The sequence below is a fragment of the Sorex fumeus genome, unplaced genomic scaffold (genome assembly GCF_029834395.1).
Source record: "Sorex fumeus unplaced genomic scaffold, SorFum_2.1 ptg000034l, whole genome shotgun sequence".
Taxonomy (NCBI): Eukaryota; Metazoa; Chordata; class Mammalia; order Eulipotyphla; family Soricidae; genus Sorex; species Sorex fumeus.
Window position 1 is genome coordinate 33897920 of NW_026606091.1, and position 27165 is coordinate 33925084.

Sequence of the window (27165 nt, forward strand, 5' to 3'; positions counted from 1 at the left end):
TCGTATGGATCCTTGAGCACCGTTAGGGGTGATCCCTGAGCACAGGACAAGAGACAGGGTCCCCAGTCAAGGGAGGTCTCATCTCTTAGGCCCCTGGAGCAAGACCATGGGGGCCTGTGCAGGGCACAGATTGCCCAGGTGCTGCCAGCCTTGGGCCTGGGAGTCGGTGCTTGACCTCCACATCCCTAGACCCAGAGCAGGATGCCCTGGCTGCCTGTCCTCACTCCCAGCCTTGTGCCCACAGGTGGGACTGCAGGACAAACAGGTGAGTGTCTGCGGCAGCAACAAGACTGGGATCTCGGCCTCCCGCAGTAGGACGTGGCCTCTGACCAGTGTCGGTCTCTGAGAATAAGCAGGAGGAGGAGCAGGTGCTACTGCAGAGTCAGCTCCGGATCAGCTGCAAGGGGAGTGAATCAGGACAAGGTGGATATGGAGAAATGACAGAAGGTGCCGGGGGAGACCCACTGTGAGGGTAGGAGCCCGCCTGGGTTGGTGGGAGGAAGGACAGGCCAGGACGCCACCCACTATAATATATCAAAATCTAGAAAAGGCTAGAGGGGTTGTGGGGGTGTGGATTGGCCCTCACTGAACAGAGAGGGTCCTAGTAGCAGGGAGGCTGCGGGGTCGAGGTATAGGGAGGCCCCCTCTCTTAGGTCTTGGGAGAAAGACCCCCAGCGGAATGTGCAGGGGACAGGTAACCCCATGTGCTGTTTTCCTTGGGCCTGTGTGTGTGTGTCTGGGCCCTGAATGTTGTGGTGGGATCTGGACAGCCTTCGACCCTGTCTCATGACAGAGATGTGCATGCAAGACGAGAAGGTGCAGTGCCTGCAGCCTGGAATGCTTCTGCTGGTACCAAAAGCAGCACACAGCTGCAACCCCACACCTGAATGGCCCACTCACATGGGCTCCAAGGTTGAGCAGGTGCTGAGGCACAAGGAGCTCATGGACCAGCTGCAGCAGGTGCTAACAAGGCAGCAGGCCCTGCTGGAGGCCACCTTCAGGGAGCTGAGGGAAACCCAGGTGAGGGGATGGGCAGGGGCTCAGGGACAGGAAGGCGCATCAGGCCCTAGACCTGCCTACTCACCTGGTGCCTTCATCTTTAGGGGTCCTCAGTCCTGAAATCAGGAGCAACTGAGCCCCAGGCCTTGCTGGAATTCCAAGGGTACCCTGAAGAGGGTGAGTGGTGCGGTGGGTCTCCAGGAGGGAGAAGTTCCTGATGGGGATCTGGAGGTGGTGCTATATGGGAGGTGGAGCCATGCGGGACCCCTGAGATGCCTCCACCTTCCTTGCTTGGCTGAGACCCTGGAGTGCCCCATAGTCAATCCAGTGTCAAAGAACACGGAGTTGGAGGTGAACATAGTGGAGGTTTGTGAGACCATGACCTCTATGGAACTCGAGGTGATGGTCATGAAGGACAGGCTGGTGGCGTGTGAGAAGACTAAGGATCTGGATGACTAAGGTCTGAGACTAAGGTCTGGTGTCCAGACCTGGGGAGCGGGATGATGGATTGTGTGAAGAACCCAGAGAGACCCTCCTGTTCCTGTCTGTGAGGAACAGGAGGCCGCAGACCTCAGATCCGGATCCTGTAATGACCTGCCCACAAATAACCAGAATCCAGCTCGTCCACTTGAGTTCAGCTGGCAAGCTTGTTCACCATTAATCCACTTTTTCTACCCTGATGATGTACTCTGTGTTCTTCAATTCCAACTAATCTAGTCCTGATCCAGTTCTTCCCACCCTCCTCCTTCTTCCCTCCTCCCCACTCTTCCACTTTCCCTCAGCACTAGACCCTAGGGATCAAGGGGGCAGAATGGTCCCCCAACACTCGACCGCAGGGATCAGTGGGACAAAAATGTCTCCTACCTCTAGGCACCAGGGATGTTGGGAGCAGAAATTTAAACTGGGCCACACTCAAACTTCAGTCATGATAGCTCCAAAAGCCAAACAAGGGCTTGAGGTGGGAGCTCTCCCTCCCCAGTACACAGTCCCGTTTCTCCATATGGCAGCCCTGAAGCTAATGGGGGCTGGAAACATCAGAGCAACCAGTTCTAGACACTCTTTGGGGGCTGGTTGGGCACTAATGAATTGAGGAGAAGAGAGAGGAAGGAGGCATGCTGGGTCACTCTCTGACAGTCACTGTCCTATTTCCAAGCTTGTTTCAATACATGGATCCATCCCAGGCCGTGTGGGTATGTGTCTCGGGCGAGGTGTGTCCTGCCAGAAGTTGGCAGTTGCTTCTAGATTGTGGGTGGCCCTTGCCATGGGATTCACCATGTCTAGAGCCTGTCATCTACATGCCCCTGAGTACGATGTCAATGACCCCAGGAGAGTACCTCTAAGATTTGGAGTGGTAACATTCAAAATACTGTGGTGGGAAGGTACGATGGTGGTGGAATTGGTGTTTGAATATTAAATGCAATAAATTATTGTAAACAACTTTATAAAAACAAAATAAAAATTTGCAAAAAAGTCAGCAAAATATAAAGCATGAAAAGAGAACAGAAAAATCAAAGATACACCAATATAAAACTTTTATTTAAAAAAAAAAGCAATGGCGTCTAAGCTACTAAGATAGCCCACAGAATGGGAAAAATTATTTACCCAATACCTATCTGATGAAAGGCTAATATCCAAGTTATATAGCACATTGGTAGAACTTTACCAAAAAAATATCTCCCAACCCCATCAAACAAATGCAGAGAGGAATAATGAACAGAAACTTCCTCCAAGAAGAAATTCAAGGGCTGGAGCGATAGTACAGTGGTAGGTTGTTGCTTTGCACGTGGCTGATCTGGGTTTGATCCCCGCCATCCTACGGGCTACACCCGCCTTGGAACCCCAAGTGTTCTGTGTGAACCAGAAGGCAGTGTCCTTCCTAAAGACACCCCATGCACACCCCATCCTCCCTTTCACCTAGAGGTGGAAATCACACCCAGATCCAAGACAGACCTGAGCCAACAACCCGTCAAAGACAAATTGTGTTGGCAGAAGATCAGACAGACTGTGATGCCCGTGAGGTAAGGAGGCTGCAGACACCCATCCCAGGGCACAAAGTGACCTGCCTGAAAGTGATGTGTTCCCCCCAAGAGTCAGAAATGGTTCAACAGAATTCTTACTCACCTGTAATTCCGTCTTTTACCTACCCTGTCAAAATCATATTCATTTACCCCAACCTTGTCTTTCTTCCCTCTTCCTTCCCGCCCTGCTCCTCTCCCACTCCTCCTTCCTGCCCCCTCCCTTCTCCCCTCCTCTGCCCCTTCCCATTGAGGAATGGGGCTATGGGACTATGAGGCTATGCGGCTACACAAAGCAATTGCAGACGTGCCCCCATGGCAGGGATGCTGCGTACTAGGAGTGGCGAGATGACCCAAACAGAACAACATTGAGACTCGTACTCTGCAATTAAAGAAGTTACACAGTCTCCAAGGAAGCTCAGCTAGAGAAGAGGGCACCAAATAAAGGGTGCTGGGAGGATCCTCCCAGGGTGGGAGAAGCATGCTGAAAGTAGACTATAGACCAAACATGACTACCACTCAGTTCCTCTCTTGCAAACCACAGCACCCAAAAGGAGAGAGAGAACAAGGGGGAATCCCCTGCCACAGAGGTAGGGTGGGAAAGGAGGGGGAAGGGAGGTGGGAGGGATGCTGGGACCCGTGGTGGTGGAGGATGGGTACTTGATCATTGTGTGACTGAAACCCAAGCAAAAAATTTATGTCTACAACTGTACCTCATGGTGTTTCACTAATAAAAAAATAATAAAAAAATTATTGAATAAAAAAATAGTTACACAGCCTCCAACACATCCATATCTGCAGGAACAAACTCAAACATAAAATAAAGAACCAGTAAAAAATCCAAAGAAATAAATTTCAATTTTTAATATGAAAATTAAGAGATCATGGGGTCTCACCATGTTTCGCGCTTGTCCCTATCCCTCCCCGAGCGCACCCCTCCCCCCCCCAGCCTTTCCAGAGGGATTCAGGGCTTCTTTATTATGGTCTTTACCCAGATGCCACTCAGGTTGGAAACTGTTCCTGAACTGTTCAGTGGTTCTGAGCAAGAGATGTAATCCACTGCTTCTTGCAAGTCAGAGGATGGGGTCCCATCCGACAGGCAGAAAGGCTAGGGGATTAATCTAGAGTTGCAAAAGTTAGATGTGGGTTTTCACATCATAATCCCAGGGACTGTGCCATCTGGGCAATTGGTAGCCACTGGGGCCCTTTGTTAGTCATGAGTGTCACCCCTGAATGGGGACCTGGAGGTAGATAGTTTGTTTACCTCTATGGCACAGCGAGAGATCAGAGCCCCCTGCCTCCGAGACAGGTATGCCCAGACCTCTGCCAATGGCCCTACCCTGGGTCAGGGCACCTAGAACCTGGTGGCCTTTCTCAGGCACTAAGAGGATCAACCTCTTTGCCTCTGGGCCCTACTGCTGATTAGAAAGGGTTTTTTGGGGTTATTTTTCTTTTTTTCACTTCTGAATGCTCATTCTTCCAGGAGGTCTGGTGCCCAGCCTCAACCAAGAGCTGGAGCAGTGCCTCTGAGGCTCTCTTTCAGTCCTCTTGGGCTTCTGACACTAAGACCTTATCATCTACAGATTGCAGGATGGTCCATTCCAGGGCCCCAACGAGGATTTTCTTAAGTCCAGAGCCAGGGTCTTCCTGAAAAAGGTGGTCGAGTTTTTGAATCCTTGGGCAATGGGTCCACAGTAACTGAGGTTTCCTCCTGTCTCTGGATCCTTTGGCCCAAACGCAAACAGGGGTCTGCTTCCTGGAACAATTTGCAAAGGGGGAAACACATCTTTTGAGGTTCAGGCCGGTCAATCATTGGGCACTAGAGGAAAACAGACTCAAGAGAGTGGAAGGGCTGGGTACCACAAGGTGACCAGCAGGAGCGACCACACTGACTCGGCGCTGGTCATGACTTCTCAACTGAGGCCAATGGGTTGCTCCCAGTTGAGCTGCATCCCACCACTATTCCTGCCTCCCAGACCTGCGCAGTATCTTTCCCTATCCCTAGCCACACCTCATGGGCTACCAGATATTGCGGCTGTCTTTGGAGGCTCACTCCTAGCATGAGTTTACCAGCAGAGGGGCATGATACTGCCATTAGAGAGCGCCTGGAGAGGGTATTTTCCAAAGGGGGAATCCACAGTGTCAAGGTGGACATTTATTTGCTCTTCTAGCTCTGTCGGGAGATCGAACGCCAATAAGATACTAAAGTGGGGAACAGGGAGAGCCTTGTTTTCCATATGGAACCCCCAGCATCTGCTGAGACCATGGATTCTCAGGCCCAGCAAAAGCCGGGAAGGACTGCACCTCCGATACCTTCATCGAGCTCTGCTTCCTATGTTGCCCTGTCTTGAGGTCATGGGGCGACCGTTTCCACGAGGCTCTTTTTGGGAGTGTAGGTACCAAGTTACCCTGCCTTCCCTGCCTGCCTGGGGACTCCTTGTGACTCTGTCAGACTGTCCTAGTGGTCCTGGTGTCAGTAGACATTTCTGGAAGCTACCCAACATTTAATGTCTGCCACTCCCATTCACAGAGGGTCACAGCTTGTCTGGTGTCATATTGGCACTTTGTTCTCTCCTGCAGCATGTCATGGCCCTCTGGGGCAATGATCTGGGGCCTGCCTTCTGCCCCTCCGCATCCTCCACCCCTGACTCCTGCTCCTGCTCTGGCTCCCCTCTTTCTCCCTGCCCCTTGTCTGCCCTGCCAGTTCTCACCTCCTCTAGACCAAGGGCACACTGGAGGTGCTGGGGTCTGGCCTTAAGCACTTCACTGGGGTAGTGCTGTCTCCACTGGACGAGTGGCAGTGCCACCCAGCTGCCCTGATCTCTGCCAACTCCTCCTGGGCACCAGGTGCCACTGCTTGGGTGTTGCTCTTTTTCCTTTTGGTCTTGTCTTGCTTTCTCCCCTGCTTGGTAGTGAGTTTTGTTGTTTCACAAATGAGAATTGTAGCACTAATATAACTTTGAATTTTCAACGACTATGAACTCATACGAACTTTGCCAAAATTTCTGCCTGAAGCTAACTAAAAACCAAGCAGCAGGGACTGGAGTGATAGCACAGTGAGTAGGGTGTTTGCCTTGCACACGGCTGACCTGGATTTGATTCGCAGAATCCTATATGGTTCCCTGAGTACCACCAGGAGTAATTCCTGAGTGCATGAGCCAAGAGTAACCCCTGTGCATCGCTGGGTGTGACGCGTAAAGGAAAAAAAAGCACATTTTGGAATGTGGGAGAACATGATGAGATAATAGTGCTAATGGAATGAACAGCTCCAAAGTCTGAACACCGCACAAGGCGAGAGATCAGTTTTACAGCAGATCTGATGGGCGACGGGGTATTAGCAAGCAGCTGACAGGAGAGTATGGAACAAGAAATGACCAAGCTTTCTTGGTGCAGAGAAGGATCTGGAGCATATCAATAACGTAGGAAAATTCGGGGGATTTTCCCAGGTTTCTATGTTGAACAGTGTGACAGACCACCTCTGGGCCATCCCGGGTGATTTCAGTGCCTGTCTCGTCTCTCCCAGACCCTGTGCCTCATTGCAGATCCTGCTCCCCAGGGTAGCCTGTCTGAAATTAGCCTGCGAGAAATGTGGGTAGAGGTGCACTCTCCTCTACAGCAGGGCTCAGGAGATCCTAGTATCAGGACTTGAACAGGGCTGGGCCGCATCAAGGCAAGCACCTTAAACCCTGCAATATCCCTGGGGCCCATTCTTGAAAACTCTGAAAGTGCTCGGGAGTGGAAGCCTCGGGTTCCACGGGGCTGTCTCCCTGGGCACGGTGCCATACAGAAGGGGGAGTGAGGCATCTTTAAGGGAGCCCAACTCTACAGGAAGGAGACTTAGGTGGGAAGCAGCTGAAAAAAAAAATACTGCTTGGAGCAGGGCATTAGTCCAGCAGATAAAGTGATCGTCTTGCACACTGCTGACGTTGGATCAATGGGCCCCCCTAGTTCCACTAGGTATGGTCCCTGAGCTAAGTCAGGGGTAAAGCCTGAGCATGTCTGGGTGTGGTGCTAACACCCAAAGAAAAGTGCTGCAAGCAGACAGGGCCGGCCTTTTCCCAGTGCCCTAAGGAAGGACTGCTCAAATTCTTAGAGGCCATAAGAGGGATTTCCCTGTTAGGTGGTAGGGGTGAGGGAGGGGAAGGAGGTGACAGCACTGGGTCTCCAGTCGTGACTCTGCCTGAGCAGTGACAGTCCACTTGGACAGTCCATAGTGGCCTGACTCAGGGCAGGACTTGGCTGCTGCTTTGACAGAAAAGTGTCCTGAAAATGTGTGTCAGAGTCCTCAGGAGGAAGAAGCCCACAGTGGGGGTCAAGAGGCAGGACACCCGGGGTGGTAGAACCAGGCGGACCCTGCTCCCGAGCCCTCCACCTCCCTTGGTTGGCTGAGAGCCTGGGGCTGCCCCGCAGTCTATCCAGTTTCAGTCAATCCAAGGGCACTGAAGTGGAGGCGAACACAGTGGAGATCATAAAGCCTGAGGAGCTGGAGGTGGTAACAGTCAAGAAGGACAAGCTGGTGGTGTGGGGAAGACCGTGAATCTGGAGGCAGAAATGTCCCCCAACACTGGGCAATGGGGATGTGGGGGGCAGAAATGTCCCCTAGTAATAGACACTAGTGGTCTGGGAGGCAAGAACAGGCCACAAGCAGTAGGCACCAGTGACATGGGGTGCAGAGGTTTCCCCTAACAATAGACAGCAGGGTTCCGAGGACAGAAATGTTCACAATTACTCGACACCAGGAATGAGCAAAGCTGAAATTTCCTCCAAAAAAAACACACCAGGGATGTTGGGGAAAATTGTTTTCCAAACTAGACACAAGAGCTCTGGGGTAAGAAATATCCCACAACAGAGAACAGAGCTCAGATAGGAGACATGTCCTCCAACACTACACAATAAGGAGTCCCAGGAGCAGAAATACTCACCCCCATAGAAATAGTTCAAAGAGTAGCAATAATAAATGACCACCTCCCCACCCCCCACCTTAGACTATATCCCAGGAGAGAGGAGTGGAGAATGATTCCTCACCCCTGCTTTCCCACCTAAATGTTGAGATATTTCCGGTTTGTGGGCTGTCCTTGCACGGTCCAGGGCATTTTACACTTTTTGAGTAAAAATTCTGTCCAGAAGGCCAGAGAGAAGTCTCAGGAGACTCAGTACAGGCTTGGGATGCATGAGGTCAAGAACGTACCCTGGCACCACAGGGTCTCCTGATCACAAAGGCTGGAGCAAATAGAGATCCCCACAAACCCCAAACCTCTCAGGTATGTACACAGGGCATGAGGGTCAATGAAGCAGTACTTGGAAGGATCTCAGTGCTTAGAGGAAACACTCATTCAGAGCATCCGATTTTCAAAACGGCACTTGGCTACAACCATCTACCCGTCCTGGCCCACGGAAAACGAGGCAACACTCAAACCTTCAGTTCATGGGCTACAGACCAAGCAAAAGTCTGAGCCGAGAGCTCCCCCTCCTCCAGTGCACTGTTTCTATTCTGGGAAAGGAACTCCTGAAAAGGATGGAGGCTGGAACAGTCAGCAACTGAGTTCTAGGCACTACCTGGGACAGTTTAGGGGATCATGAATTGGTGGCAGAGGAGAGAGAGGGGAGAGGGCTGAATCAGTCTCCCTGACAGCCACTGTCCTGTTTCCAAGATTGTTTCTACAAATGGATGCATCCCAGCCTGTGTGGGTGTGTGGCATTGGGTGGGTGGGTCCTGCCAGGGAACGGCTCATGCTTCTTGATGAAGCATGAGCTGTCCTGTGGGGGTCTCCCCATGGATCAGAACCTGACATGACATGCCCATGCCCATGGTGCCTGTTCCGTCTACACCTCCTCTGTAGTGCCCACCAGGAAGAGCCCCCAACTTGCCCCCAATGCTTCGTGGGTGCCAGGCTCCCTAGTGGCCAGATCATGTCTCAGGTAAAGGACCTGCAAACCTCCAGGTATTTCCCAAACCTCTCAAGGACTGGATGGAATTTCTCTGCCCAGAGCCTCACCCCAGTGTGGAACCCTTCACTGCCCACAGGCTCCCCAGACAGCACAAGCCCACAGTGACCCTGTGCCCCACCATCAGAGATAAATTTGATTCTCAGCCCAGCGAAAGTGAGAGGGGGAGATGTCAGAGCTACAGGAGACAGCCGGAGACCACTGGGGCCTGAATGTGCTCAGGGCAGGGAGGACAGGTGCATTCGTGGATGCCATAGTGGGCACGGGCGATATGGGGGAGTTGGGGTTGCTTTCAGGCTGCAGGACTCGTGAGGGCAGCGTGGCCAGGCTTAGTGGCCCTAGTTGGGAGTGTGTGTATTGAGAGGGATTTCCAGAGCAGGACGGGATCAACACCAGAGAAGCATCAAGGTTCCCCAAGGCCAAGTCTGGTGTCCAGCTCCCAGTAGCATAGACTGAGTCTCAGAGAAAGGGGCAGAGCTGGGGTGGGGAGGTTCTATGGGGTCATTACGAGCCCTCCAGGACTCAGAAAGGGAAGTCTCTGAGCAACAGGGGGAATTGGTCAGGGACTGACTGGGCCTGGAGGCTCATGGCCCCACAAACTGGCTGCTGCCAGTCTGGGAGGAAGCAGTGAGAGGACAGAGAGAACGTGGACACAGGATAAGGTGGGAGCAAGAACTCTGCGGGCTTCAGGAGAGGAGAGGGGCAGGGCAGGGGGCAGGGGCTCCAAGAAGATAAAGGAGAGGGGCTGGAGTGAGGGGCAGTTGGGACAGCGACCAGGACAGCCCCTCTGCCAGGCTCGCTGGGCTCCCACAGCAGCAGCCAGGCCAGACCTAGGGGTGCTCAGGGGCGAATCCTGGCAGCTGAAGCCCAGCCTGGGCATGGGGGGACGTGATCTCTGGGAATGAGAAAGTCGTGGACTGAGCTACGGGAGACCGAATGGGTCAGTGCTCCTGGCCCACCGTGAGGCCCACAGAGTTCCAAGCCACCATCGTCGGTAGGGGGCAGTGCCCGAGGGTCCGGGTGGGGGTGGGGAGGCCCGTCAGGCCCACCAGGGCAGAGGCTGGTGCAGCCTTCATTGTGAGGTTACCCCTGGGAGCTCTAGATTTCTCCCTGGCCAATGGGGTTGCAGCCCCGAGGCCACGCCCCCTTCCCTGCCTATAAAAAAAGCTCGTGGCCCCGCCCCTCGGGGGACCCTCTCTCAAGGATGCTTGAGGGAGAAGTGGCCCCATCACACCTTCCCCCTGTTGACCCTTCGAGGGGTCATCTAGGGGTCACCTCCAGATGGTGACCCTTCCACGGGTCATCTAATGGTCACCTCTAGGTGTCATCTCTAGGAGATCGTTGGAAATTCGCAGAGCGCAACGGACGGTAAGAAAAGGCCCTGCGTTGGCCCTGAACTGGTCAGTGTATGGCCCCGAGGCCACAGGATCAAGCCCGGGCCCATTTCCAGCAAGTCTTCCGGCAGTTTTGTCCCCAGCAGCCTCTGTCCTCGTCAGGGTCTCCCGGGACTCTGGGATGGGAGTCCCCAGAGAGCCCTCTCCAGGACCTGTCCGTTCCTGTCCCCAGAATAGGACCTCCTGGGCTCCTGCTGTCCAAAGACCTGGGTGGCTGGACACTGGCTCCCCAGCTCAGGAAACAATGGGGGTGGGAGCTCAGGGAAATGCTGAGGAGCTGCCTCAGTGGCGCTGCGGAGTCAAAGCAGGGTCCCCGGGTGCGCAGACCCCTCACCACAGACCCTCCTGCCAAAAACCTCTTAGCGTGCGACCACACCCTTCCCGTCTAATTTAGGACAGAAAGAGATGGAAGAACAGAATTTTAAAACATCAGATATATCTTGTAAAGGCGGAGAGTCACATGGCAGCACCGCATCCGTTAGGGGTGAATGATTTGGGCTGGTGCTTGGCACCAGGAGTTTGAAGCCTGTGATGTCTGAGGAGGGCAAGGCAGGGAGGAATCACCCAGAGCGTCCTGAGGCCACGGCCACATCCCTGCCTATAGAAATGCTCGTGGCCCCGCCCCTCGGGACATCCTCTCTCAAGGAGGCTTAAGGGAGAAGTGGCCCCAATGCACCTTCTGCATGTTGACCCTTTCCCTAGGGGATCATTGGAAATTGGCAGAGCATGAAAAGATGGGAAGACAAAGTGCTAGGTCGGTGCTAACCCGCCAACACTGGGCCATGCGCTGGTTCTGCACTGGTCAGTGTGTGGCCAGGAGGCCCAGGATAAAGCCTCCGCCCATTGACAGCCACGTTTTCAGGCAGTCTTGTCCTCCAGCAACTTCTGTCCTCGCCAGGGTCTCCCGGGACTCTGGGATGGGAGTCCCCAGAGACACTCTCTCCAGGCCCTGTTTCCTCCTGCCACCAGAATAGGATCTCCTGGGCTCCCGCTGACCAAAGACCTGGGTGGCTGGACACTGGCCCACCCAACTCAGGAAACAATGGGGGTGGGAGCTCAGGGCATCACTGAGGAGCTGGGGAGTCAAAGCAGGGTCCCTGACTCCCAGAAACCTCACCACAGACCCTCCTGGCAGTGGGTTTAACTGTGCAAAAACACCCTTCCCCTCTTGCTTGGGACAGAAAGAGCTGAAAGAACAGAATTTTAAAACATCAAGTGTATCTGATAAAGGCAGAAGTTTGCAATGCAGAGCGTCATCCTTAAGGGTTGAGTGATTTGGGCTGGTGCACAGCACCAGGAGCTTGAAGTCTGTGATGTCCGAGGAGGGTAAGTCGGGGAGGACTGACTTCGAGTTTCCAGGGAGGGGTCCTGTGAATGGGGCATTGTGACACGGGAGACCGGCTGGGAGCAGGAGCTGGGCGAGTCTCCCTGTCCCTCCACACCTGTGTCCTGCTCTGCGGGCAGCCAGAGGAAATGGGGTCAGCTGTCCACTCCCCAGAATGTTCGACCCTGAAAATGCAGAGAGCTCTAGGGCCGGGACATACAACGCTTGTTTCTAGTTGTCCCTCGTGTCCCTGCCAGCACTGCCAGGAGGGCTCCAGTGGGTCCAAAGCAGGAAAGAATCTACTTAGTAAGGTGCCCGGAGCATCAGATGGTGGTGAGAAATGAGCAGCCCCCGAGATGAGCAGGAGGAACCAAGAGTCGGGGCTGTGGACCATGAAGTTTGGGTGGGGTTGAAGGTCTGGGGTCCTTGACTGTCTGCTTCCTCTCAGGTTTACCGGCCTCTGGGTGCCCCCGAAACAGCCACATCGTTGAAAACATTTCGAAGGACAGGTGGAGGCAGGAGGTTCCAGGAACAACGGGTGAACCCAGAGAACAACTGCGGATGCGAGTGGGGGCCGAGGGGACTGAGCTGGGGTGAGAGAAGCGGGCGCAGCGCCGCCTGGAGTCTGAGGGCTGTTGGGTGGCCGGGCGGGAGCCCGGCCAGGCTCGAGTTGTGTCTCTGTAACAGTGGAAAGTTTCTGGGTAACATTCCGCAGTCTTGGAGCTGAACGAGTCTCCTACCATCTCCAATTATCACCTATCATTCCAACATGTCTTCACTGCGAGCCCACGAAAAGTTGCCGTACTCGAAGAGTTTTGAGAGAGGGGGCAGGGGTTTGCTGGCCATCAGCTCCCCTCCACCCTGGGGTATTCTTGGGGCATAACCATTCAGTCTTCTGGGCTGTGACTTTCCTGGTCTGTGAAATGGGCTGGTGAGACCCCCTGTGAGGCCAAGAGCCTGCCTTGGGTGATGGCAGGAAGGACAGGTCAGAATGCCCTGAGGGCTGTGGTGGCACTGACTGGCCCACACTACACAGAGGGGTCTGGAGTTGGCAGTTGCCAGGTAGGAGTCAGGGTCCGAGGCAGAGGGAGACCCAACTCCTAGGCTCTGGGACAAAGACGCCATGGGGGCCTGTGGCTGAGGGTCTGAGCCCTGCATCTCCTGGCTGGGATGTAGTCGGTCCTCCTGCCTGTCCTCACAGACACTGTCCTACCTCCTACAGATGCCAGGGCAGGACGAAAAGGTGCAGTGCCAGTGGCCTCCCTGGGGCCGATTCTGCTGGTACCTGGAAATGCACATAGCTGCCGACAAGAGCACCTGGATGCCCGCTGTCACCTGGGCTCCAAGGAGGAGCAGCTGAACCAGCGGATGCTGCGGCAGAAGCAGCCCATAGACCAGCTGCTGCAGGTGCCACCAAGGCAGCAGGCCCTGCTGGAGGCCGCCATCAGGGAGCTGAGGGAGACCAGGTGAGAGAGGGGCCACGGGCTCTGGGGCAGGAAGGCCCTAGACCTGCCTCCTCAGCTAGTGCCTTCACCCCAGGTGCTCTTCTGTGGGACTCAGCAGCAGAAACAGCAGCTGCAGAACCTGGTAAAGTGAAAAGGAGTCCCGGAAAAGGGTGAGTGACAGGGAGAAGCCCCTGTGGGTCAGAGGGCGGGACTACTGGGGAGGGGAGCCAGGCGGCCCCACCCCCAGCACCCCACCTCCCTTGCTTGGTTGAGACCCTTATGCTGCCCCACATCCCATCCACTCCAAAGGGATTGGCGTGGAGACGAACAACACACAGGTGCTCCTGGACACAAAACGTGAGGAGCTGGAGGCCACAGACAAGGAGGAGGCACAGGAGGCCAGGCAGGAGGAGTGCCAGAGTCCAGGAGCTGGAGGAGTCAGTCAAGTCCCAGGGGGCAGGGACCATGGCCTGTGTGAGATCCAGAGACGCTCCTGTTGCTGTCCTTAAGGAAGAGGAGTACACCGTCATCGGACCCAGGTCCTGTAATGACCCGCCGAAAATCCAGAAAACGCAGCTGGTCAGCAAGAGCTCCACTGGCAGCCTGACACCCAGCTGCCACCTCGATTTTACTGCACCGACGCACCCTGCCGCTCTCACCCAATTGATCTAGCCCAGCCCCGTCCTCCCCACGCCACCCGAGTTCTGCCTTCTTCCTCTGCCCTTTGCTCTTCTCCCTCCACTAGAACCAGGGATATCCCTCACTGCAAGACCAGGGATCAGGGCAAAGCCACAACTATTCTCCATCTCAAGAAACGGGAAATCAGGGGGACAGTAAAGTCTCCATCCACTAGACCCCGAGATGTGGGGTAAGAAATGTCCCCACCCCTAGACACCCCAGGGATCAGGGGGCACAGTTTCCCCCTCCAATAGACTCCAGGAAATGGGGGTGCCAGAGATGCCCCCCCCACTAGACGCCAGGATTCGGGGGGGGCAGAGATGCCTCCCCACCACTAGACGCCAGGGATCGGGGGGGGCAGAGATTCCCCCCCACTAGAGGGCAAGGATTAAGGGGGGGCATAGATGCTCCCCCCACTAGACGCCAGGGATCGGGGGGGCCAGAGATTCCCTCCCACTAGAGGGCAAGTATTAAGGGGGGGCAGAGATGCCCCCCCACCACTAGACGCCAGGGATCAGGGGGGCCAGAGATTCCCCCCCCACTAGAGGGCAAGGATCAAGGGGGGGCCAGAGATTCCCCCTCACTAGATGGGAAGGATCAAGGGGGGGCCAGAGATTCCCCCCCCACTAGAGGGCAAGGATCAAGGGGGGGCCAGAGATTCCCCCCCACTAGATGGCAAGGATTAACAGGGGGGCAGAGATGCCCCCTCACCACTAAACGCCAGGGATCGGGGGGGGGCCAGAGATTCCCCCCCCCAGTAGAGGGCAAGGATCAAGGGGGGGCCAGAGATTCCCCCCCCTCTAGATGGCAAGGGTTAACGGGGGGGAGAGATGCCTCCCCACCACTACACGCCAGGGATCGGGGGGGCCAGAGATTCCCCCCCACTAGAGGGCAAGCATCAAGGGGGGGCCAGAGATGCCCCCCCACCACTAGACGGCAGGGATTGGGGGGGGCCAGAGATTCCCCCCCCACTAGATGGCAAGGATTAACAGGAGGGTAGAGATGCCCCCCCCACTACACGCCAGGGATCGGGGGGGGGCAGAGATTCCCCCCCACTAGAGGGCAAGGATCAAGGGGGGGCCAGAGATGCCCCCCCACAAGACGCCAGGGATTGGGGGGGCCAGAGATTCCCCCCCACTATATGGCAAGGATTAACGGGGCGGCAGAGATGCCCCCCCACCACTAGACGCCAGGGATGGGGGGGCCATATATGCCCCCCCACTAGACGCCAGGGATGGGGGGACCAGAGATGGCCCCCCACCAATAGAAGCCATGGATTGGGGGGGCCAGATATGCCCCCCAATTACTAGACGCCAGGGATGGGGGGGGCCAGTAATGCCCCCCCCACCACTTGACGCGATTGATCGGGGAAGCCAGAGATGCCCCCCCCACCACTAGACGCCAGGGATCGGGGTGCCGAGATGTCCCCCTCCGCAAGGTCCGAGGGATCAGAGGGGCCGAGATGTCCCCCTCCACAAGGTCCGAGGGATCGGAGGGAAGAAATGTCCCCCTCCACAAGGTCCAAGGGATCAGGATGGCAGATATATCCCCCAAGCACTAGCAAACAATGATTTGGAGGTCAGAAGTCACAACTCAGCTCTCCCCTCCCCATTGTGGGGTCCTGTTTCTGCGCATGACAGCCCTGAAGCTTGGCCGCTGGTACCATACAGTGACCGGATTCTACACACTCTTTGGGGCTGTTTGGGGACTTTGTATTGCTGGCTGAGAAGAGGGGAAGGAGGAAGGCGGGCTTTCTCCCTGACTGCCACTGTCTGATTTTCACGATTGTTGCAATAAATGGATCTATCCCAGGCCTGTGTGGGTGTGTGTGTCACTGGCGGGGCAGGTCTGGCCAGTAGTTGACAATTGCTTCTAGATTGTGGGAAGCCTCGGCCATGTCACCATGCCAAGACGCGTCACCTGCCTGCCCCTGTGTGAAGCCTGTCAATGACCCCAGGAGAGTCCACCCCAAGGGTTGAAGGTCTCAATCACGGATGCGTCCCCAGGAGGGAGGGCAGGATGCAGCACCCAGAGCCCTGCCTTCCACTGCAGCACCTCCATGGCCTCCCCTGCCCCTGGTGCCTGTTTCCCCATTCCCCTCTGCAGTGCACCAGGGACAGACCCCACTTTGCCCCCTAGTGGCCACATCAGGTTTCTCAGGATGAGCACTTGAAAGTGCTCCTGCAGCAGGTGGGTCCAAGGTGCTGTCCCCTCAGCCAGGCTCCCCCTGGATGGCACCCACCCTAGCAGGAAGACAGTGTGTTATCAGTGGAGCAGGATGGGGTTGTGAATGGAACATGTTTCTAGTGTCCCCGAGTCTGTACGGAGCTGATCCCTGATAATAGCGCCACACTTCTTTGTGGACCATCAGATTCCCTAATACAAGTCCCACTGCCACCATCACAGCACAGTCAGACCCCATGTAATAGAGAACCAGGCCCGACTCCTCTTTTCTCCTGCACACCTGGACCTGTTGGGACAGCCTTGGCTGAGTGACACTCTACTGGTGACAAGAAGTGTGTCCAGATTCATGTATCAGACCAGATGGCAAAGCCTCAGAAGGCAGAGCCATCCTGTTCCAGTAATTTCCAGGAATTTGGTCAGCCATGCCCCTTCCTGCCTGTCACATTCCTACTTGGATTGGAACCAGGGTTCGGGGAGGCACCAGGGATCAGCCTGGTAGGGCTGTTCAGGGCAGGCACAGGCTGGTCCCGGTTTACCCCTCGGTGCCCAGTTCATAGCCCTTCCCCTCTAACTGCAACATGGGCCTGGGGCCAGCCGTTCACTCTCATGGATCTTCACACCTCACACATATCCTGCACACCCTCTCGAAGCTTCTACTTGGGCTCTGGGCTTAGTTCTCTGTGTCCTGCCTCTGGGCCCCTGGGCTCTGGAAACACCAAGTCCAGGTTTGCCTTGAGGTTTGGGGTGCTGGGAGATTGTGAGGATCAGCGGATTGAGCCCTCTCACCCCTTGCCAGTGGTGAGAGCTGTTCTCCCATTGAACGACTGTCTTTGGAGTTTTTCCTTTTAGGATCATACAGAGTCTCACCAAGACAGGTGGCACCTAAGAATTTGCTGGAAGCATCCTAGTGTATTCCATGTGTGCAGGCTCTACCCAGCTATCCCCCAAACGGGCAGTAGCAGGTCACAGCATAATTATGTAGGTTGTTTACAGGCTACCTTGATTCTGTGGTAACAACTTTCATCTAACATGCAGTGGTGCCTAGTGCTCTCAGGTGCTCCCACAGTGGTGATTCCCGTTTCTACGCTCAGTGTTCGAGCGTTCCTGTGAGCCCCTTCCATCCTACTCGGGTAACCTGCTCTCCCTTAGTCACTTGCTAGGTGAGAGATTTGGGAACCCCATCCGGGTCAGACAGAAGGACAGAGACATATAAATAAAGTTAAGGAAATAGGAGTAGCTTAATGGGGGCGCTCCCGGGGGACTCTCTGAACCTCAGGTGAGGCAGTGGTACACCCGCGCCCTGGGTTAGACTCAGGGGGCTTTTAAGTTGTCTTGGTCTGGTCCTACTCATCTGTTCGTGGGTCAATGGTAAGGAACCTGGAATAAAGCCTGGTGGCTTGCTGTCACCGGGTGGGCGATAAGTCTTGTCTTCCTCACCTGGGACAAGGTGATCTCTGACTCCAGGAATGTTGCTGTCCACTCAGCCGGTTGCCATTTGGTTCTGGTCACCATTTTTTCAGAGCAAACCTCACATTTGATTCTTGTCAAATTTGGTGATTCCTGACTCATTCATCTTCTCCACCTCCTAGAGTGGGTCTCTCAGAGGTCCTGCCTAGTTTTTCGCTTCTGCCTCTTGTTGCCTGCTTGGTTCTCTTGCTTGAGGCTTGGCAGACAGAATCATTTGCCAGCCCCCCTTAGCTCACCCCGCTGCGGCTGATCCTGACTAACTAGCACCTGCAGGTTAATCTTCTGGCGATGCTTAGTGATGAGTGACTCTCTGGGATTTTTTCTCATTTCTGGCCTGACTCTGAGAGATGTCCATTCTACACTGAGGCCCTCAGGAGTGGCCAAACCTGACCACGGCTGGGCCTGACCAGCCTCCAGCTCCCTGGCCCTTCTCGAGTTCATTCTTTCAACTGGCTCAAAGCCCCCTCCACCTCCTGACTGGTTTGAGTAGAGCAGCGTTCAGTCTTCATTGGAGAAAACACCTTTTCCTCCCTGCTAGGCACTGAGCAGGCCCAGGGCCCATTGATTGAAGAGACAACTGCAGCCAGGGAGTCTGTTTGGTTCTGGACCCTTACTGCCCATGGCATTCTGGACCTGTAAGGTGTTTTACTACCTGGGTGTCCAGTTGAGTCAGAGACTCTCTTCCTGTTCCCAATCACCGCAGCCCCCATCTGGCCTCTGGGTCACACAGAGCAGTGAGGAGACCAGAATCAGCCCTGGGGATGGGGTGATGTTTTTTCACCTCTGGGCTGCTCAGGCAAAGGAGCAGAGCACAGTTAGCAGGCACATCCTCCCCCTGCCCCCGCCCCCCTCGTCATGATCCTACCATCCAGGGTATATTCTCAATGACTCCATGGTCATCAAGGGTCAACTGTCAATCAAGATGAAACTAGCACCCTGGTCTGCACTTGCTGGTGACCTTTGTCAGGATTCCTGCCCCGCACACCGCCACCCACCCAGACTCTGTCTCCTTCCCCTGCCTGGTCTCTGTGGGAACCTGCAGAGTTTGCATCTGCTTTGGCAGCCTCAGGCAATCCATGGTGTTAGCTCAGTGCACCAGAGAGTCGACCCTGGGGACTCAGCACAACTCCCCATTTCTATTACTGTTAGTATTTGTGACCAAGGAGACCAGGGCTAGTCTAGGTGCTGGCAGCAGTGCCGTTGGGGCAGACCCTCAGTGCCCGAGCGTTTCTTGCCCTGCTCACAGCCAGCCTGCCTCCAGCTCTCCCTGCCAGAAGACCCACGGTTCTACACTTGGACACGGTAACAAGTTGCTGAAGCAGATATTTATGTTTCCTCGCCTGTTTAAGTTAAACGTTTACAACAATAGTGAAATTTGCTTCTCATCAATGTTGCCTGTCATCTTGCATAAGCTCAGTAAGAGAATTACAGATTCCTTTAATCTGCTGCTTCAAATTTAGTTCAATGTAAAATCAGGCATGAATGGTCAGATCTGTTGGCTTTTCCTGGCCCATGTCATCTGCTCCTACTCCCCAGACTCCAAAACTGGGGCCAGTTTTATTTTGTCTATCCCAGACTCAAGGGTTCCTTGACAATTCTTTTGGCCAGAGACTGTCCCAGGCTGTACTCTGGACCATATCACATGTGGGAACTTAGGCCTTCCCTTGTCCAAATCAGGATCACCTGGCGCCTGTCCGAGGTCCATCCAAGGCCCTCCACGTGATGCACATTTGAGAATGTTTGAATCAAGGACAATCACTGGGAAACTGAAGCTTTAGTAAGATGAATGTCCAGGATGAGATCAGGACCCACCTGTGACTGCATCAAGCATCAAGCAGTGTCTGTGTGGGGGTCTCTTTGCCAGGAGCCCAAGAGAATACCAAGGCCATCTAGGAGAGAAAAACTAACATTTCACTGGTATTCTGGTCTGGGAAATGATGCTCTTTTGTCTACATAGTTTCACAGTAGAAAATTCCCAACATCCTCACTGAATCACATGCCAAATACCAAAGGAAACATATGGGCTTTACCTGGAACTTGGGAGTCAACATCCTAGACCAATCAATGCCCTCAACCCCACATAAAAATTCCAGAGTCAGTTTGGCGGGGACCCCACATTGTAGATGCAAGAGAGAAATAGTCACAGGCTAGGAAACAGCAGAGACCCGATGAGGCCCGCATGGGATCCTCATACTCCGCACTGCATTGACAGGCAGCTCCTGGGACACGGCCAGGGCAAGGCTGACTGCTCAGTGTGATACCAAGCAGGTCCCCTCTTCTGACAACACTCTCTGGGACCCCTGTGTCTTCCTGAGTGTGGTGAGTCTAGGGCATGATACCTGCCGCTGTGAGAGCCGTGGGGTTCAGGGACCTTGCAAAAGGGTCCGTTCCTGGGGCGGGGAGGGGGCACTTGGAGGGCTTCCTCCTTCCAGTCCTCACCCAACACTAGCCCACAGTTGGAAATTTGGTGCCTGAGCCCACAGGGTCACAAGGTACTTCCCCATGGGCTAGGAAATATATGTCATCTTGCACTTCCTGAAAGTCACGGGGTAAGTGGAAGTCTCCTCTTAGGGCATAAAGGTGGCTGGGTGAGGGGAGTGCTGGATATGTGCCAGCTCTGACCTCGGCAGCTTAGAAAAAGTAGCGGCCCTTGAGCACAGTTCCTGACCTCCCAAAGAACACCAGACCCCCACTCTGTTCTTCTAAGACTGTGGTGAGCCACCAAGGAGACACACATATAATACTATGAGTATTTTACCTGTCATGTCATGTAATGGTTACCCAGGCCTGGCCATTGTGAAGATGAGAAACCAGGCCAGCTTAGTGTTCCCAGTTGGCCTCGGACCTTCATCTTCTGTAGGAGTGTCCTGGCAGGCATGTGTCCATCCCATCCCTATCTGAGGTTGGGAGACCTCCTGGTCTTCAGGACTTGTCTGGACCCTGAGAGCAGGGCCCAGGCTGTGGTCAGTCATTACAGATCTGCAGTTCCCTGGTTATCCATAGCAGAGACCATTTCCAGTTCTCCCTTTGGCCAACGTGCCTGAAACAACAATTCTATTTTTTGTCCAAATTTGAAATCCTTGAGTGTTAAAAGTAGGTAAAGGGATATTCCTGATACCCTTTCAGTATCTATATTGTAAACCACAAAATGGGAGACAAAGAGAGAGAGACAGAGACAGAGAAAAAGAGAGAGAGGGAGAAAAGGCAGAGACAGGGACAGACAGAGACAGAAACAAACAGAGAGAAAGATAGATAATAAAAACATCTTCCAAAAAGGCTGACCTGAATATCTGGAAAAAACCCAAGTGCCTGAGAACGGATGACTGGTTAAATGTCACGTCCGGCGCTGGGGGGCCGAGCCAGGGTGGGCCGTCAGGGTGAAATCAGCACTCGAGTCACACAGGGTTCCGTCTTTCAGGAGATGGCATGAATGCGTGCGTTTATTCAGAGCACAGGCACAGACTTAAGTATGTTTCCACAACCCACCCAAAAGAAAGGAAAGGGGATGGGATGTGGGAAAGTGGATGGGACGATGAATAGAGCCATGCACCGTTGGTCAGTCACAGTGGGCAGAGCCATGCACCGTTGGTCAGCCACCTGGTGACCCTTTCGACCTAACGCTACCGGTCGGAGCGGCCTGCTTTGTTGCAGTTTTGACATATCCATAGAGACTGCTGTTCCTCGTACATCATTTACAAATCATTTACGAGGGTGCATTTTCCCCAAACTGAAACGTCATGTACTGGGAAGCTGCCCAGCTTTGTCCCCCAAACTGAAACCTCCTATACTGGGAAGTTGCCCAGCTTTGAGCAGGACAAAGGGGGAATGAAAAATCAAGCATTCTTTTACTTGGTCAGTAGGCAACATCTCACCCCTTTTTCCAATTATGGCACGCCAGGACCCCTGTCTTAGGTCGTCCATCGCCCCGCCGTGGTACCCGTCATTGGGGAGAATGCTTTAGCCCCTGTCTTAGGTGTGCGCGGCTGTGACAGAAGTTGCCCGTCATTGGGTATCCTGGGCAAGGGCATACTTCCTTAACCACGAGGAGGCACAGGGGAGGATTGATGACATTTCTACCAAACCAGGCAGGACCCAGTGTGGCTTGACCAGAATGGAGCATGGCTCAGAAAAGAGGGGCAGGGGTAGGGTAGAGGGGTGATGGGGATCTCTTCGTTCAGTGATCGGGGGGGGGGGGGGGTTCTGTACAGGTCCGGTCCGCACTCCTTCTCCTCCTGCGTTTTCCGGTACCGGCCACGGGATCAGGTCACTGCAACAGATAAAGGAAGAGGCTTCCCAGGCCCATTAGAAATACCTTTCTGAATAGGGCTGCTCTTTGCTAGTTTCTCTCAGTTGCATAAAGTGAATTTGAGTGATTTGCCGATCAACCCTGCCAATCTGGTCTCTGACAAATGAGACAAGTCGACTCAGGATGCAGGGCCCAAATGTAAGCATCAGTAATAGTATGATCAGAGGGCCTGCTATAGTAAATATCAGGGTGGTGAACCAGGGGGATTGATTAAACCATGACTCAAACCACCCTTCCTGAGCCTCTCTCTCCTTCTTACGCCTTTCCAGGTCTTCTCTCAGCTTAGCCATGGAATCTCGACTACCCCCGTGTGGTCGGCGTAAAAGCAGCACTCTTCTCCTAGTGCTGCACACAGCCCTCCATTTTTAAGGAAGAGCAAGTCGAGCCCCCTCCTATTTTGCAAGACTACTTCCGACAGGGAGGTCAAGGAGTTTTCAAGATTGCTAATAGATTTTTCTATTCGGTCCAGGTCCTCATCAATAGCTGCTCTTAGAGAAGATAGACCAGAATGTTGGGTTACCAGAGCAGCAATGCCAGTGCCGGCACCTGCCAGGCCTATGCCAAACAGAGTGGCGATGGTTAGTGCGGATATGGGTTCCCTGCGGTTCCTACGCAGGACATCAGGGTAATTGGACCAATAGTCAAGGAGTACCTCAGCAGGGTGGTATATAATTTTGGGGACAACAATAACCATAAGACAAAATTCTTGGGAGGCATTAAATACTGTGCCTGCCAAGTGGGGAGTTAATCCTGAACGTGAACAGGCCCACCAAGCTCCCATTTTTGGTGAGATCCAGGCGGAGTTACTCCATCCCGGGGACTCCACATTCTCTTCACACAACTCCTTCTTGTTTTGAGGGACTGTACCTACACATGTCCCTTGACCGCTAATTTGGGTCATGGTTAGTCCCTGGGGGTGGGCCTTCCACTCTCCAGGGGCTCTGTAATTAACATTGTATGAGACGTTAATACCCATAGCCTCATAAAACGGTGGCGTGGGGCTTCAGTCAGGTTTGGGGCAGTAGCATTCAGAGTCTGATATGTGGCTTCGATAAGACTCCTGAGGGGGTTAATGATTGGGCCAAAACTGGGTTTTGGGATGGATAGGCCGGCTGTAACAGGAGGTGGTGTCGTCTTAGGGCCAGCCATGGTAGTAATGGTGGGCTTAAGAGGAGGTTTTGGAGCCTCAAGTGCCTGGTTAGGGCCTAGCAGAACCTGCTGCACGGGTTCGATTTTTAAGAGGATCTGCAGGATAACCCCATGCCATGGCCTGCTATACCACGTAAGTCCCCAATTCAGGCGGTTGACCCATCGGGTCTCCGACCTTCCCTTATCAGTGAAGGAGATTTTGACCAGAAGCATTTGGGGGTGGTATTGTACAGAATATGAGCCATATCTCAGTGGCACAGCATAAGAAATATTAACCAGGTCGTGGTCAACCGACCACTTCCAATAGCCATCATTAGAATCTACGCAAGACCAGCTGGCACAATAGTAAGATTCAGGGCCACCGCAAGTTCTCCTCCATTGGCCTGTCCGGAACCCGGGGCAGGTGAAAAAGCCATTGCGTCTCATAGAGGCTCTGGCCGGGGGCCTTTCAAAACCATCCTGAAAGGGGTAGGCGTCTTCCAGGGAAAAATATAAGTCAGGGAAGCACTGATTAAGGGGTGCTGCCAAACCAGGCAGGACCCAGTGTGGCTTGACCAGAATGGAGCATGGCTCAGAAAAGAGGGGCACTTGTGGTACTCCAAACCTCATAGTCCTCTCCACTCCTTATGACCCAGGTCTGCTTGAATGGTTGGTGTCGATTGGCATGAGTTTCGGTAGGGTCCTTCATTAATAATATAGCGAGGGTCCAGGCCACAAGCGTCGTTGTGGTCATTTTGTTCCTGTGGAAAAAAGAGAAGGAAATTCGTCTCAGGGCTAAGTACCCTGGAGGTGAGTTTCATTATTTTTCCCAGCTGTGGGGGACAAATGATCGGGGGGCTCGTGTATTGGCCTGACCAGGCATTCCAGCACCCAAATGGGTTTTTCTGTATTAGTTGGATATACACAGACTGCGCCTCTGACTCTGGCAAGGATTGCTGCCGTTGGTTGCCAGGTTCCTGAGGACAGATCCTTCCATTTCACCATTGCTTTAAGGGGAGCCGGAGTAGCAAAGTGACGTTGGGCTGCACTGCGGCCTGAATCATCGAGGAGCAAAAAATTTAAAATGAATAAGGTTGCAGATAGGAGCGCTTGTGGCCCTTGACAGCCTTGGTAGATCTCACCCTCTTTTGTTTTAGAAATGTAAGTTTTGAGATGTCAGTGCGCTCGCTCTATGATAGCCTGTCCTTGGGGGTTATAGGGAATGCCTGTTGTATGTGTAATATCCCAGGTTTCACAAAAGGAATGAAAAGCGCGGCTTGTATAGGCCAGTCCATTGTCAGTTTTAATTTGCCTGGGATTTCCCATATATGACAAAGCAGCAGTAAGGTGATCTATAACATGTTTCGTTTTTTCCCCGGCATGTAGTGAGGCAAAAATCATGCCCGAGTGTGTGTCTATCGAGACATGGAGAAAATGCCGGTTACCCAATGAGTTAGTGTGGGTCACATCCATTTGCCAAATATCATTTGCTCTCAGTCCTCTAGGATTGACTCCCAGGGATGGGGAATGTATATAAGGAGCGCAAGCGGGACAGACAGTGGTTATGGAGAGAGCCTCAGCTTTGGAAAAACCCGTATGAAAACGAAGAGACTGGGCATTAAGGTGGAATTTTTTATGTAGCTGCATGGCCTTATCACATTCTAGGGATGTCATTATTAAGCGGGTAGCTTTACCTGCTCGTACATTGCCTTCTGCAAGGGGTCCCGGGAGGCCAGAGTGTCCTGTAATATGATCCACAAAGAGGGGGTCCTTTCTGGCCCAAATCAACAGTTGCAATGTTTGTAATTGAGATAAAATTTTCGAGCCCTCACCTATGTGGGGTGCTGTTTCTAATCGGGGGAAGATATTAGCAACATACACACTATCAGTGTAAATATTCAGGGGCTCATTAGGGAATGTCTGCAAGGCCAATAATACAGCAGATACTTCTGCAAATTGTGCCGAGGTCTCAGCAAGCTGTATGGCGTGAAGATCCTGCCCATCAACCACTAAGGCTCGACCGCTCTTAGAGCCATCAGTAAAGAGGGTCCGTGCACCCGGAAGGGGGGTGGTCTTTATGATTCGAGGGAAGATAATAGGGCAAATCCTGAAGCTTTGCAGGAGTTTATGTTTGGGATATGCCTGTGTAATTTGGCCTTTAAAGGAGCAGACAAAAAGGCACCAGGAATCATCATATTGCATCAGATTATTAGTCATGTCTTTGGAATAGGGAACGACCAATATGTCCATATCCTTAGCAAAGAGTGCACACCCTATGGTTCTGGCCTTCCAGAGTAATTGAGAAACTAAGGTGGGATAGGGAATCACCGTTCGGGTGGGGGAAGCTGAGAGGTGGACCCAATCTGCCAGAAAACTCCAGTTGGGGCAAACTCTGAAGCAAGCACTATAAATTGTAGTGGTAGATTGTAATCAATATGGTGTATTTGCATTTCTTCTAAGGCATGCTCTGCTTTTCTAAGAGCCAATTGTGCCTCTGGGGTCAATTGACAAGGTGAGGAGGGGTCAGAATCCCCCTTCAATAGTTCAAAAAGAGGTTTGAGCTCTCCCGTGGGCAGGGAGAAGGATGGTCGGAGCCATTGGAGTTCTCCCAAAAACTGTTGCCACTGGTGTAGAGTCTTTAAATGAGAGGTGGCAAACTGTATTTTTTGACGCACTATTCCCACCTTGTTTATGGTGTATCCTAAATATCTGTATGGGTGGGAGAGCTGTACCTTGTCCGGGGAGATTACAAGGCCTGCTGATTCCAGGGCGACCCGGACATGATCATAGAGTTGAAGTAACAGGTCTTTGGTGGGGCAGGCGGCTAAGCTGCCATCCATATAATGAATCAAAAGTGCACTGGGGAAACGAGCCCGGACTGGCGCTAAAACCGCTGAAACATATATCTGACACATAGTGGGACTATTAGTCATGCCCTGGGGAAGGACTACCCATTGCTAGCACTGATAGGGCTCCTGAAAATTGGGGGAAGGTAGAGAGAAGGCAAATCTTTGACAATCTTTAGGAGCTAATGGAATATTGTAAAAACAATCTTTAAGATCTATCACTAACAATTGCCAGGACTTTGGTATAGTGGAGGGATGGGGGAGCCCTGGCTGCAGGGCCCCCATTGGATGCATGGTGGCATTGACTGCTCTGAGATCTTGCAATAATCTCCACCCGCCTGTCCTTTTCCTTATAACAAAGATTGGGGTATTCCAGGGAGATGTGGATGGGGTAATGTGCCCCTTTTCTAATTGCTCGGGCACTAGGGCATGTGCGGCCTGTAATTTCTCTTTAGGTACGGGCCACTGCTCCACCCAGACTGGATCATCTGATTTCCAGGTAATTGGGGTGGGAGGCCGCTCGACAGTGGCCCCGATTAAAAAGGGCTAGTTTCTTCCAGTTCCTCAATGGGCATTAAAGTCACGGGATTTTCTTGCCCGGAGGATGGGCAGTCACTAGTGATATGGGCTATGGTCTTAAAGGAGACTGGCGATATCTGCGAGCGACTGGGTGATGTAACCAGAACCGTGTCCATAGCTGAGAGTATATCTTGTCCCCAAAGATTGGTGGGGAGGTCTGGGACAATATAAGGCTGGAACTGGCCCTTATGGCCCTCGGCGTCCTCCCAGGTCAATACTTGGGCGCTACGGCTGGGTCGGACTTGGCCAAGTCCTTGCAAAACGGCTGTAGCCATTGTGGCAGGCCAGTTGGCAGGCCAATATTTACTGGATATGACTGAGACATCCGCCCCAGTATCTAATAGCCCAGAGAATTCCTTTGAGTTGATTCTTAGCGCATAGCGTGGTCTGGAAGCCATATGGGCAATCCAAAATATTTGGGCTGGATTATCTGAGCAGTCTCCGTTTGTCTGACCCTGGACCGAGAGCGTCGAGGTGGGGCCTTGCCACGTCGGGAGGAGGAGCAGGCGTGCAATCAGCTGTCCCTTTTCTATCGTCACAATGCCACGGGGGGAATCTGCCAAGACATGAATTTGTCCTATGTAGCTCTCTGTGATAGATCCTGGGTATATCTGCAATCCTTGCAGGAGAGCCTTTTCTGACCCTAGAATGAGGCCAGTGGTTCCGGGCGGTAGGGGGCCATAGACCCCCGTCTCCAAACTTTCAATTCCCATAGATGGTGTTAGTACCGCCCGGACAGAGGCATAAAGGTCCAGACCTGAGCTGGGAATTGAGGAGCCCCTGACAGAGGGAGGGAAGCTATCTGGAGCAGGCTGATACTTTGACCGGATGTCTGATAGGCCTCCTGCCTGAAG

At 53.4% G+C, this 27165-nt stretch overlaps 1 protein-coding gene across 1 annotated transcript in view; it reads left to right on the plus strand.

Annotated features, from left to right (window-relative positions):
- Nucleotides 1-5073, plus strand: part of LOC130026637 (polypeptide N-acetylgalactosaminyltransferase 12-like) — a 71029-nt gene extending 65956 nt beyond the window's left edge. Inside the window, exon 17 of the mRNA XM_056117468.1 lies at nt 5020-5073. Within this exon, the coding sequence (XP_055973443.1) occupies nt 5020-5073 (54 nt within the window). The remainder of the gene's footprint in view (nt 1-5019) is intronic.
- The last annotated feature ends 22092 nt before the right edge of the window (nt 5074-27165 follow it).